At 40.7% G+C, this 14082-nt stretch overlaps 1 protein-coding gene across 7 annotated transcripts in view; it reads left to right on the forward strand.

The window, feature by feature from the left end:
* PNPLA7 (patatin like domain 7, lysophospholipase) overlaps positions 1 to 14082 on the forward strand; it is a 135901-nt gene that overhangs the window by 22171 nt on the left and 99648 nt on the right. For all 7 annotated transcript variants that reach the window (XM_080402037.1, XM_080402033.1, XM_080402031.1 and 4 more), the window contains exons 14-19: positions 1006 to 1106; positions 1995 to 2141; positions 6295 to 6372; positions 7229 to 7434; positions 12551 to 12682; positions 13921 to 14044. In XM_080402037.1, the coding sequence (XP_080258163.1) occupies positions 1006 to 1106; positions 1995 to 2141; positions 6295 to 6372; positions 7229 to 7434; positions 12551 to 12682; positions 13921 to 14044 (788 nt within the window). The remainder of the gene's footprint in view (positions 1 to 1005; positions 1107 to 1994; positions 2142 to 6294; positions 6373 to 7228; positions 7435 to 12550; positions 12683 to 13920; positions 14045 to 14082) is intronic.

Genomic DNA, 14082 nt, shown 5'->3' on the forward strand with positions numbered 1-14082 from the left:
GAAGGGCCCATCCTGGTTTTGAGCATGAATTTGTGTTTAAAAATGCAGAAGTATATGAACAATGTAGTAACAGAAGGGAAAAGGCATAAGGGAGAAAACAAACTTTTCTGAATATATAGTTGAGATATTAGACATGGAATTATGATGTAAATTATTACAGGTTTATTTGTTAGAGGAAGTTGTAATCTCTACATGATTCTTAAACTCATCTGTAAATCATCAGGCTGGTATGCCATCAGACCCTTATTCAGGGTAATTAAATAGGAAGTGTTTCCTGGTTATGTTAGCGTTATTATCTTGGAGAAGTTCCCGGAAGGTGGATGGGACAGCCAAAGAGATAATATAATTAAGATGTATTAAAATTGGGAAGTAAGAAATAGAAGTTCTTAGTGACTTCAAATTCATTAATTGAGACCTGTAAGGCAATTCCTTAGGTATCTGTCAGCACGTGAGATGCACTGAAATTTGGACAAGTGTTAGAACAGATCTGAAATTGTTAGGCATTGGAGGGGAATGCTTTCTATGGAGAGACTTTAAGAAGTTGCTTATCATAATGTTCCCCCTATGAAAGTTCTCGCAATATACTGGGTACAAAAAGTTATTTGGTTTGATGGGGAAAAGCTTAATAAGAGATTTTCCTCATTTTTTTCAGAAAATTACTGTTTGCTGGATTTGCCTCTTACTGATGATGGGCAAATCCAAATGACTTTGTCTTGTCTACCCCAAAATAATTACGTTACAAGAGTGGATGTGGGAATTTTGGGATGTAGCGTATACATGAGCTCAGATGAGAAGATTTAAAATTCCCATCAAGTCTTCCAGGTCAAAAGGAACTAGAAAATAAATAAGAATGTGAGGATGCCACTTGCTGTTTTATTCTTAGCTTCAGAAACGAAAAAAAACCCCGCAATCAGACAACAACTTGCTTGACTTTGTGTACTATCTGCTACTTATGAGAAACTGTAATAAAGAAGGTGCTTAAAAAAATGTTAACATTGCTTGTAGATAATTCCAGCGGTGCCAAGTCGGACATGGACATGGCATATGAAAGAGCCAGAGTGCACTTTGGCTCGGAGGACATGGCCAGCAGTCCTGTTGTGGGCAAGGTAGGTCGTCTCCTTTGGAGAGTCCCATGCGTTTCTCGCGTTGCACTTCCTTACGGCGGTATTCATTTAAATGTTTTCTCCCTTACTTCAAAACGCTGCCCTTGCAACTCTTTACAAGTTGTGATCTTTGGTCTTCTTGTGTTGGTGTGTTCTAACTTGCAGTTGTCTCAGTAGATTTTGATGACTGTTTAGGTTTTCTTTAGTGCAGATTTTGAAACCCTGTGGAGATTCCCATGGCAAGTAATGGGAAGACACTGCTGCAGCTTCCAAATTTTAGGTATCGCCTTCCTTTTGACTCATGAAAAAGATTATTTGAAAAGATGTATTTGTCAGACCATGCTTTATCTGTGAGAACTACTTTGCAGCAAGGAATTAAAAATGTGTATCAGTCTGTGAACATTCTGTAGGTTTTCAGTCAGATTTGTAAACGTGTTTTTCTTTTTGTGGTCTGCCTTTTATGGATACTGGCCTGGAAGTCAAGAACAAAAAAAAAATGCTCTTGAATTATAAACCTGCAAACCAAAATCTGAAGAGAAACTGTGACAGAATGTGACCTTGATGGGCATGTTATCTTTTCCTCCATCTTTGCATACAGTGTTGATAAAGTTTTAGTTCTGTGAAGCTGGCAGCTGCCCAGTTTCTGAAAAGTTTCTTATTCTTCCCTTTCACACGCTGTGATGAGTAACTTTGACTTGAGTGTCGAGCTTTTGCAGAAAAATGCAAGGATAACGAAGTTAGTAAGTTGTTGCTTTCTGGGAAACCTAGCTTTTTATTTTGCAGGCCACCAGCTATGGTGGATAGAGAACACAGATGATACAGCGAGTTTTTGCTGGTACGTGCCAACTACAACTTCTAAACTGATACTTGTTGTGTGTCTGTTCTTTGCAGTCGATACTGAAGAAGACTGTGACGGTGACAGAGACTCCTTCAGCGGTTTTCCATTATAGTGCTGCACAAGATTCCTGTAATAGCAAACATAATGATGCAGTTGTCGAAGCAGCAAAGAAGGACCTTTCAACCTTGATGAAACTTGATGTAAGTTGTGGCAGGAAGAAACGAGTTTTCTTTTTGCTTTTCATCTCATTCTGCCAGGCACTAAAAAGTAAATTGTCTCTCTAGTATACTGTAGACTAGCTGAATGTTTTATTCTTAAGTTGTTGAAGTTATTAGCAGGACTGAAATAAATCTGAATTATTCTGCCATTTGAAAAGCCCATGCTGAAATGCTCTGCATGAATCTTTTCTCACTGTGTACAGATTTATCCATGTGAGAAGTAAACGTGCAATTTCTGTCGCCTTGTAATTTCATGCTCTGGCATGCTGTGTGAAGAAGTTATATAAAGGCGTGCAGGTGATTGCTGAATCTATTACTCCTGTCGGCACAGCATCAGAGTGCCTCCTTTGGCTTTGGGAATTGAATCTCTGTATCTGGCCAAGGGCTCCGAGCGCGTTTTGCGGCTGAGCGGCGGTGCCATGCCCATTGCGAGGCAATGCCCGGTGCCCTCGTGGTCGTCATTCTTGAGCTCAGCCCCTGCTTATCACCTTCATGTTGTAAGAAGGAACGGAAATGTTTCTCCTCATCAGACAATTTGGGAAAATTGTACTTCTGTCTAAATCGGTCGCAGATATCCTGGTTTTATTACAGCCTGTATTTCAGTAACTCCCGTCTGTTGGTGCTGCCAGAGACCTGGGTGCAGCTGCTGCAGCCGCCTCTGCCTGAAGAGCTCTCAGCTAAATGACACTTGCTAGAACTTAAAATTTACTTTCAGATTTTAACGCTCCCTGTCGATTTCCAAATTACTCCCCTTGCAACTTCAAAATCTACGTCCTAATCTTTAAGCTAGCTGTAGTGGGGCTTGAGAGACGTGCTCTACGTTGTTGCCGATTTGATGAAGGGGTACAGCACTGTCTGTTAGTTTGCAGGAGATTTAACTCTCTTGTTACGTTAATTTTCAGGTTTTTTCAGGCATTTATATCCTCATGGAAGGCTACAGATGATTTTAGAATGAATTCTTGTTACAGATGGAGTCAAGTAGGACTCAGTGCTTTCATCTGTTCTTGGTAGGACTGGCCTCAGATGCAGTGTGTAACAAAAGTCTGTATCCAATATACAACTGATGTCTTCCTTTTTTTAGACCTATTGAATCGCAAACAAGAATTCTAGGATTGCTGAAGCTACTGATTACAGCACTTTTTTTTCTAATCTAGAATAAATTTCTCAATGATTTAAGAAGTAAACAGATTAGTGTTGAAGTTAATTGGAATAGTGTCCTTTAGATGCAGCATCTAACAGGCAGTGTTTTTAACATGAAGATGTAAATAATGATGAAATAAGGTAGGCTTTTCAAAATTCAGTATTACAGCAACTCAGTTTTTCACAAGCAAATAAGAATCTGATGGAATGTAGCCAAATTATAGAAATCTCATTTAAAAGCCAATGTTAGTTTTTTCTATACAGGATAGCAAATGTTAATTCTTCTGCAGGCAATGGAAGAAAAATCTTACTGTGTTTAAAAATATGTGTTCACTAGTACTTACATAAGGGAAGAAAATGAATTCTGTAAGCTCTTCTCATAAAAATTAGCTCAGACCTTTCATTTCTTAGCTAGCTGAAGGGATTTTAAGTTGTCGTTTTTCAGAGCAGCCAATCAGTGTGAATAAAATTAAGATGTTTTGATGACAGATGGTGGTTTTTTTTGTTTAGTGTTTGGGTTTTTTTCCATGATGCTGTAAGAGAGAGACAGGGGGATAATTTACCATAGGAGAGGGGCAGTATTATTTCAAATGACCTTTAGGTATCTGACTTCAGAGTTAAGATTCTTTTCTTGTTTGTTTTAATTAACTTGCATTCCTTGGATCTCTGTCATGAGTGGTTTTCAACCTCATACAACTTTTACGTGTTTTCAGCTTTATGTGCAGTTATATAAGAGTTAAACAGTGTTGCAGGGCTTATCTTTGTGAGTTAAAAGGGAATTTCCTTTGACAAAAAAAATTGTCTGTTCCAGTTAATTACTGCTTTTGTTTATTGTTTATAAGTGGCTTGTGCTTTCACTTCTGCATCATAAACTTCTATTTTTAGACAATTTATTTATCTACTTGTGGTATGTGATATATATAATTTAGATAATAGATTAACTATTATAGTAACACAAAGAAAGAAACTTACGATGAAATAGATTTTGTTGTGCTAGCAACTTTTCCTGGAAGCTGGAGGGGATCAGTGCAGAGTTATTTAGCACAAACCCTGTAACTATGCAATGTTGACTTTGGGTTTGCTTGCCTATTCAAGAGAGAAGATAGTAGGCAGGGTGGATCTTTTCTGTGATCTTGTTTGTCAGCTCCTTTATTGCTTAATCAGGGTAGTAACAGCACAGAAAAGTAGGATTTCAAGGTCTGCTTGGAGGTCATTCAGTCTCTTTTCATGCCGAAGGCAAAATCAAATATTGCCAAGTCATTTCTGGCAGGTTTTTGACTAAGCTGTTCTTAAAGATCTCCAATGATGAGGACTTCACAGCTTTGTGTGCAATCTATCCCAATACTTCAGTCACCTTAGACAGGAATAAAATCTTTGTTAGAGCTAATACAGCCAGAAAAAAGCCGTTGGTAAGCAGAGCTCATTAGGGAGCTTGTATTCCCTTACTGTGAGACACTTTCGCAGCTAAAGCTTTGTCTTTAGGAATAGGTAATAATACTATAGAACCATAAACGTATAAAGATAGAAGAAACATCTTAGAAATTAGTTAAGTTGATACTGCTGAACTGAAATATTTTGACAGGTGCTTGTCAGGTTCTTTGCATTGGATATGTTCCCGTGGAACAGATTGGTTTCAATAAAGCTATTTTTTGATGAAAATCTGTTCTTTTTATCAACTGTAGGTGTGAAGAATAATTCTGATTATTTCACTTGCTCTCTTTTTTTTTTTTTTTCTCAACCAAAACCGAAAAGATAAAAACCTGGCATAACAATGTCAATGGTAAAATGTTTACATCTCTGCTATATTGTTTTCCTGCTGCCGTAAGGTTGATTACTATGGGCAAATTCTGCTGTGCTGCTTGCGCTGAGTTGTATCTTACTGCGCATGCTTTGCCTCATGCTTTTACTCTTGCTGTTCATGGCTCTACCTCAGTGGCAAAGTACTGGACGCAGCAGCGTCTGGCTTTGCCTTGCAGAGTTTAAGCTGCAAGACTTGGGGACTGCACTGTCACATACGTCACTGGCATAGCGCGAGAATCGCGTAGTTGAGCCTAGGGTTTTGCCCCTACCCATTCAGGCGATGATGGTAAAATGCTGAGCTTCTGAAGGTTCGCTGGGTTGGGTGAAAGTTTCACCGAAGCAGTGGTGGCCTGAAGCGTTAGGGTTTGTTACTGACTGCACGTGGGACACCAAATTGTGCGGGCAGTTCTTTGAGATGGAAAGAAAATTCTCTCCATGCCTATTGGCTGTCTGTGTTACTGTGTACTCAGGATTATGCTCTGTGACCAGCTTTGGAGCTGGAAAGGAATCTTCTGATCAGCTGGTGCACTTTACCAGATCAGCGCCTCGCCAGTGCAAGGGTTTGGGGCTCAGTCTGAAGCGAGGGCAGGCTGCGGGAAAGACCCCTCCCTCCCACGTCCCCTTCAGTCAGGAGGACAATTCCCACTCTCCTGTGCAGCCCACGTGTGATGAACACAAGAATTCATTCCTTTAGGGAAGCTTTTGGTCTACAGTATGTATGAAAATCTGCTATGCGTGCGCAGCGTAGCTGAGCTGTGTGACCAGGGAAGGGCTGTGATAAAGCAAGTGTTAAATCCTCTTGTCTAGTTCCTCCATGATGTAGACAGTCTCCTCTAGTTTCACCTTCCTTTGAAAATAACTTCATATTTCATGATTTTTGTGCCTGCTGATACAGGTCTCTTTGTTATAGAACCTTAAAATTCGGGGGGGGCGGGGAAATTGACAAATATAAAATCCTGAAGAATATCCTTTTGATTAATTGAAATGAATTAAACCTTTTTTTTTGCTTCTGGAGGAAATGTCTGTTGGGTAATTATAAAAATCATGCACCATATTTTAAAGAGATTCAAGTACTTACACCACCATCTTTAGTAATTACCATTCTTACTTGCTTTATTGGGATGTTTCCTCACATCCTTGGATCTTTATGTGTGCACAGACAAGCAAATCGTACCCCTTCCCCTTTCTTCTCCAGGATCCTTCGTTGTTGAATGGCAAAGTGACGTTGCATCAGGTCACTGCGGGGACTGTGCTGTCGAGGCAAGGAGATCAGGTGAGTGAGCATCATCCGAGAGTACAGAGAATGTAAGTCTGGCTCAGACTTTGCCCCCCACCATAAGGTAATTAATCAAGTTGATGATAAATAGAAAACCCCCACCTGACCCCCTCCCAAGTCTTCTTGAGATGGAACAATGCCAGCTCTCAGCCTTTCTGCACATGTGGAGCAGCAGTGTAGCCAGAGCCAGAGTGGAAATCCGGTACCCGTCTGTTTTCAGCTCTTATTACTTTGATATGGAAGTACGGAGTATCATACCTCCATCCTCCCTGAGGAGGTGTGGAGACCAGGTGGCCTTTTTTCTTGTCCTGCACTGTGGACTTTCGGTGATGTCACTCAGTTACAGTAAAGTATTTCCCCTCCCTGCCCCCCCCAGTACAAATCCAGTGTTATTTGTTTGTAGCAAATTGTATTTAGGATATAACAAGATTCATTTATAATAATACTGTGTAAATAAACAAGTTTCTGCAACACAGATGAGGGGCAGCTCCAATTATACAGTGCTGCTGTATTCTGCTCTGCTGAACTGCGATGTCCCTCCTCATGCTGCTGTGATTACCCCATTATCTCCATTTGCAATTCGGTTGTTATTTCTTGAGATCTTACAGATGCAGCCTTCGTTTTTCATAACCACACAAAGAGAAACGCGTTTTTCAATATTGTGGCTGCTTAGTTTTAAATATTCATAACCTGCTTTTAATAATTCACTGTTGTGTCTTATTTTATCACCTAATTGTTCAAAAACTATAGGGCGCTTTCTGGAAAACAGATCGGTCATGCTAGTACTGTCACTGTGATAATTGCTTTTAAAATCTTCGGGGATTTTATGGAGCTCTTTTCCCATTTTCTCCAGGATGTTAATGTTTGCTTTGTGGTCTCGGGGATGCTTCATGTGTACCAACGAAAGATAGACTCGGAGGAGGACACCTGCCTGTTCATTACCCATCCAGGAGAACTCGTAGGCCAGCTTGCTGTCCTGACGGGGGAACCGCTGATTTTCACCATCAAGGCCAATCGAGACTGCAGCTTCTTGTCTATTTCCAAGTCCCATTTCTACGAGTGAGTTCTGCCATGAAAACATCTATTCATTATTATTAAATTTTTTTTTATGGCCCTTTTGAACAAATGTGAATAGTGGATGTGTGTGTGGTGCAGCACTGCTACAGTACATCCCGCAGGAAATTGTATCGTTTACATGAGGTTTTTAAGCACCTAGATGAACTCTGACCCATCTATCGGATGGCTTTATCTCCAGCAAGTGGTAATGCAGGGAACATGGTAATATTAAATGGCGATACCTCCTTTGTTCCAGGTTTATAGAGCACTTAACCCAATGGGCTGTGATTTACAACCCAAGACTCACGTATTTTGTATTCCAAATAAGGTCTGGCCAGAGCCTGTGCTTTGCTGGGTTCAGTGCCTCTTTGCCAGGCCCTTTCTTTTAGATTCGTTATTCGTTTTTGCTGGAGAACCACCCCAGTTCTGTTTCCCAACACAGACCAGGCTGTTGGGTGTGTTCTGGATGTTTGGTGTTGGTGTGATTGTAGGTTCTCAATGCTCACTAATAGAATAGGTCAAACAGTAATGCCCCTGTGCAAGACAGGTTCCTTTCTGGACCTTGGAAGCAGTATGTGACTTGTGACTTAATGCTTAATTGATCAAAAACTAATTAAAAATTAAGTAAACCCCAAATATGATGACTATGGTTAGCCTCATTGTCCAATATTAATGATTAATGCCCTTGATTTATTCCATGATCCTATTGTTAAGACTTACTGTTAGTTCACACATAATTTGTGTCAAATACCTCTATTTGCTTTTCTAAACTCCTTTTTCAACTTCTGCTTGAACGTGCCATCAGTGCTGTGTTGTGCATAGGGCTTTTTGAGGTTGTGTTTTCTAGGTTTCTATTACATTGGATGTTCCTGTGTACTTCTTACTTTCTAAGTCCTTCTAATTGTTTGTATTCCTAACCAACTCTACCAAAGAATCTTATTCTGTGATTTTTGTTTTTTCACCTCGGGCAAAAGGCTGTATGCAGTGAAACTGAACACGCTGTTCTCAGCAGTGTGCTAGGTTGATTACCTGTGTTTTTTCAAGTCTGTGCAGTGGATGTCAACTCTTTGACCTAATTTCTGATAGATGCTCCCCGCTTGTGCCATTCCATCCAGTATCACATCTATTTCTTCTAAGGTCATGCTTTTTCCTTCTTTTTTTTCTTCTGCTGTTGTTTTCCTACTAGTTTCTGACTTCAGTTTTCATTATGTTGCCTCAGCCAAGCGGTCAGATATTCCACCTTTTCTTCTCTCTTTTTTTTTTTTTTTTAATTTTTTTTTTTTTTATTTGATACTCAGTCCTGGATTAACTCTCATTTGCTTGAGCTTATTTTCCTGAGTTTTTTCTCTCAAGAACTGAGTTGTCTCTTGTTTGTCTATTAACCCCTTAAGAGTTAGTGATATCACCTCTTCATCATTTTGGGGACCTTTCAAATTTTTTTTTGGTCCTTTGAAAAGTCTTTTGCCAGTTCTCTGCATTTTACGAGCTCTGTGATCTTCCAGCCTTCCACCTTCACAATTTCTCTTGAAATCCGCACTTTAGATCACTTCTAACTCCTGTTCCTGTATTTAAAAGTGTTATGGTAGAAAGTCTTTGAGAAGCATGAGGTTTCTCCAAGTTAGTTCATTTTTGCTTTGAACTGTGTGAGAAAGAAAAACTTATTAATAAAATCAGAAGTAAATTTTATTTTCCACCTTTTGTGCCAAATTCAGTGCTCATAGTCCTACAATGTTAGGCTTTCTCCTTTGCTCAGAATCTCACAGGAATGAGGTTGGTTTTTTTTGAGGGGGCTCTTAACTTTCTTACTGACCAGAATAAATTTGACAAGAACCTCCATTATTCTCCAAAATTCCTTTCTTGTCAACTACATTAGCCTTTTTTCTTTGAGCTGCCTTGTAACATTGTATGTGGTTTCTCTCAATAATTAATGAGAGGGCCAAGCAGAAAGACCACGGTCAATAGTTGCCATTAGGCAAAGAGCACGGTAATGGAAGTAGCCCAGGGCTTAGAATTGCATGTTGGGTGTTGGACAACAGATCAAATCCATTTCGCTGAAACTCGAGGGCAGGAGCCATTTACGTGGTCCTAACATGACTAAATAACTATCTGCAAATGTAGAGTTTAAGTATAGGGGTGACACTAGCTAATTATATAGCATATACCTTAAATGCTTTGCTATTTTGCTGCACTGATGTACTAAGTGTGCAGTGCCTACGCTGCAACTGTTGGTGTCTCCTGACGAGCAGTGTAATCAAGTTGTCACCAGACTCTCTTGAGGGAATATGTTCAGGTTCTGCGGTACTGGGGACTCTCTCGCATTTTCTGCTTCAGTAAATTTCACAGTTTGGAGTCTTAATCATGTGTGCTTGGCAGAGAAGCAGGAATGCTTTGATTTTTATTTGGTATCGCCAGCCAAGCTGAATATCAAATTGCATCCACATCCGCAAGAATATCTGCATAAGTCCCAGGCTTTCACAGACGCTCGTTGAGCCCTTTCCCACTGTATCTGGTGAGCTTTCTAATAAAGAATCCTTAGGATCCCTTCAGAAACAGGTTTCTGTAATACAGAGCTTTGGGTTTTAATTTCCCCAGTGTCAGGCAGGTGCCAAACAGAAGAGGGAAGATGAAAATGTCCAAGTGAGAGGGAAGAAACCTGGCTGATGATGGGGGGCTGGAATCAGCCTTCCTGTTCTTGTGCATAAGGATGGACTTCTACCTTCTGTGCTGATACTCTTGTAGAAGCTATGTAGCACTGAGTAAAATAACAGAGAGCTCCAGATGGAAATGAAAGCAGTCTCTTAGTAGTTTACATTTTGAATTCATTAAGACACATATCTTGAGGGAGGAGAAGGAGTAAATGGCTTTTACTGATCACAGCAGACAGCCTGTGTGGGACGAGACTTTGAGGACTAAATAAGCAAGTAGAGTAAAAACAATGAGCTAAACTGTTCAGGAGTTTTCAGGGAGGTTTATTTAACTTTTAGTTCAGCTGAGAAGGGGAATAGGCTTGGGTGTTTTGCATGTGTGGAGGGATAAGCATTGTCTGTTTATTAGTGCTTATCCTGGGGTGCCTTTTCCAGCTCTTTCTCCTTCTCTCCACGTTACGTTAGTGTGGTGAAGTTTCTACAAGATAAAATGTTCTTTTCACGTGCAATAGTAGCTTATAGCAACCAGGGTAGTCTGTAGGTATCTTTGGCGGGGACATGGAAACCTCAGGGCAAGAGAAGAGGGGCAGGAGAAGAAAGCTGTCCTGCTTTTTCATAATCCTGTTTTGATGGCTGGATTTTAAACTGCGCTCCATGTACAAGTTGGTGTTCAGTATAATTTACCTAGTAGCGCACGTGAGCGCAGGGGTGCAAGTGTGATGAGCTCGATATGGAACAGGGATATGTGCCTATGAACCTCCTCCGTTTCAATTTCAGGGATTTTGGCTGAAGAAATTATAAGCTTCGTTATTGCAGAGTGGTAATTGGAGGCATTGGGTAAGGAGAGCAGATAAACACGAAACCTCCCTGCAGTGCCATGTGCTGCACTTGACCCGCTGTCACTGTCAGCGCTGGGTCTCTTGCTGCAGCTAGAGGACTAATGAATGAGAGATCTGACGTTTTAGAAACTGGAGGGCAGTTTCCATGGTATGTTCAGGCAGTAAAGAGGTCCTGGTGAGTCTGCTTTTGCTACCACATTGTAGGATTATGGATCTCTAGTCAGGCTTTTTCTGCTTTCTGCCGGGTTGCAGTGGTCTACAAGGAACCGTATTTCAGTTAGAGAACAAAGACTGACAGTGCTCCTCCCATGCCTTTCTCTCCTCTCTGTATTTTGGCTGCAAGGTTAGACACCAAGCTGGCATGATTTGTGCTCGGTGAGAGTTCTCACATACTCAAGGTCTCCTGAGCAGATTTTCTTAGGGCGGTCTGGTATCTTCATTGTAAAGGGAACATTGATGCAGGAATATCTGCATTGATACCTACCAAGTATTAATCATTTTCTCTTCTTTGTTCCTGTCTATGTGGGGCTTTAGCCTAGCTCCCTCATCTCTATCTGCCTGCACTTCACATACTGGGTCTGTGTACACTTACCTGCTTCTTCGTGAATTTTGCTGTCTCTTGTGAAATAAGTGTTTTTTAGTAATCTGCCATCAATTGGTGTGATGCTGTGCAGGAACAGAAAAGATGTCCTAACAGGTATGCTACCTAGAGATGCATGTGATCAGTTCACTCTTCAGGAAGAACTTGAGTGCCTGCTCAAAAAATGACAGGATGCAGTGGTCTTTAGACTAAAAAGAATGAGAAGTAAGACATTCCTGAACAGTTACCAGGTATCTGTGAGAGTGATTTCCCTTGGGCCTCGCTTCCAGTTATCCCTGGCAGAACGTTCTCAAAGCTTTTCAGTTTGAGAAAAGTATTAAATTATATGGTATCTTTATTACTGAAAACTTTTAAGCATCACTCAGAAGATGCAGCGTGAAGATCAGAAGCTATATTAGATGTTTCAGCTCTTTGTGGCTTTTGCAGCAGGGAGAAGGGAACATTTGAAGCACAGGGCAGGTCTCTTATTTTTAAGAGCATCAGACTTTACGTATAACAGGGCTCTGACTTGATGTAAAATCTAAGGGAAACTGAGCGCATGCATGTGTTGAGAGACTGAGCGGTGCAGAATGGGAAGAGGGATAATCTTCTGGACAGTATGAACATTTCCCAGAGTTCTAAGAGATCCGGGTGAAGGGGGGGTTGGAAGGGTGGCTCCTAAACAAGAACATGGCTCTCATCCATCCCACTGCTCGCTTAAAGAAGGGAATTGGACCATACAGCAGGGCTAGCTAACATCCTACTGGCTTAGTCCTGCTGCTACTAGGACAGTGCTGATTTTGAGTGACATTTAATTTGGGCTAGGTTGGAGGGCTGGCCAGCCCCACACTGTGTCAAATTTTCACTGATGTAGTGTGGTTGCGGTGATAGTGGAGCGTGTATATGGGTAGGTACTAACTTCTGCATTAGTGCCTATATAACTGCCCAGCTACGCTGGCTACAGCTGCATTGGGATGCTGTGTCTGTGTGTACCTATTTCTGTTTTGGGGAGGTACTTGAATAGCACATATTTTTATGTTTTTTTTCCCCTCTAGGATAATGCGGGAGCAGCCAAGTGTAGTTCTTGGTGTGGCCCACACTGTTGTGAAGAGGATGTCTCCATTTGTAAGGCAAATTGACTTTGCCCTGGATTGGATGGAAGTTGAGGCTGGACGAGCTGTTTACAGGTGAGATGCAGATAAAATTGTATTTTGTCTGTTGAGTATTCAAGTTTTCATAGTTAAGGAGCTGTGCTCCCTTGGTGATATATAGAATAAGAAACTCATTGGACTAAATTTGTCAACCATTTCACCAGGTTAATCTATTTGCCTATTTTGCAGGTTATTTTCTTTCTGCGGTACCCTTCAACATTGTTCAGTCTCTTGTCTCCAGGTGTTACTAAAATTCTCTTACGCTATTCCTCATCTTTTACGTTGTCTTGGCAAGCTTTCAAAGTGACATAATTGATTAAGGCACAGACAGTTTTATGCTTTGGTGGTAGTTTCTGCATCATTAAGGGCGTGAATGTCTATTGCTCAAGGAGTTTTTCAGCCTTTCTAAAATAACAACAAAACTCAAAGGTAGTTAGGCTTATTCAACAGTAAATTGAAAATAGGCACTGCACTTTATGTTTAAGGAGCAAAAGTTATCCTTGGGAAAACTTAGTTTTATGGATATTTGTACTAGAATACATATGAGCCATTACTATGATTGCTGCGGTGGTGGGAGAATAAAGGGCTAACTTGGTACGTATGCTATATAATTGTAATTTTTACTTTTATAACTTTACCTGCAGCACCAATGCTAGTAGAAGCTTTGGATTACTTTGTGCATCAAAGTAGTCATAGCTGTCAATATCTTGTTAAAGTCTTTTGGAATTCCATGCATTAGTTTTAACTCTACTTCCAGAAATATGGCATTTCATCCATCTGCTAGGTTATGCTGGAAATCTGCATTCCAAATGCAAACTGGATGTAGTAAAAACTTCCTGATAGACTAAGATGCGTGCACCAAAAGGAATCCAAACCTGGAGCCACTTGAGTGGGTTTTTTTTCTCTTTGACCTGCAGAATTTCTGTATGCTTCCATAGTGGCCTTGCAATGACAACAAGCTCCCACTGTCACCAGCGATGAGCCTGTTGTCTCCCCTAGAGACCACGTGCAATCTGCTCGTCTGCTTCCAGACCTAACATCAACCAGTTGTGCAAAGCCTGTCCATTTAAACACTAAATGTATTTCCAGATCACCTTTTAACAGGTGCCTGTTCAATTTCCTGTTTGCTTATTATGTTTAATTGTTGGTTAAACATTTTCCCATGTCCTTTAAGCCAGGGAGGGAAAGATGAATCAACTTCTTAAAAGGCTCTAGATGCATTTGCTGAGCAAAGATGCTTCGCTAATCCTCGTTATCGATTATTCTTGCTGCAGGCAGGGTGACAAGTCAGACTGCACGTACATTGTGTTGAATGGTCGACTTCGCTCAGTCATACGGATGGATGATGGAAAAAAGCACCTGACTGGTGAATACGGCCGAGGAGACTTAATTGGCGTGGTAAGAACGAGTTTCAAAACCAAACTGTTCAGCTGAGA

This window comes from Falco punctatus (genome assembly GCF_963210335.1).
Source record: "Falco punctatus genome assembly, chromosome: 9".
Taxonomy (NCBI): Eukaryota; Metazoa; Chordata; class Aves; order Falconiformes; family Falconidae; genus Falco; species Falco punctatus.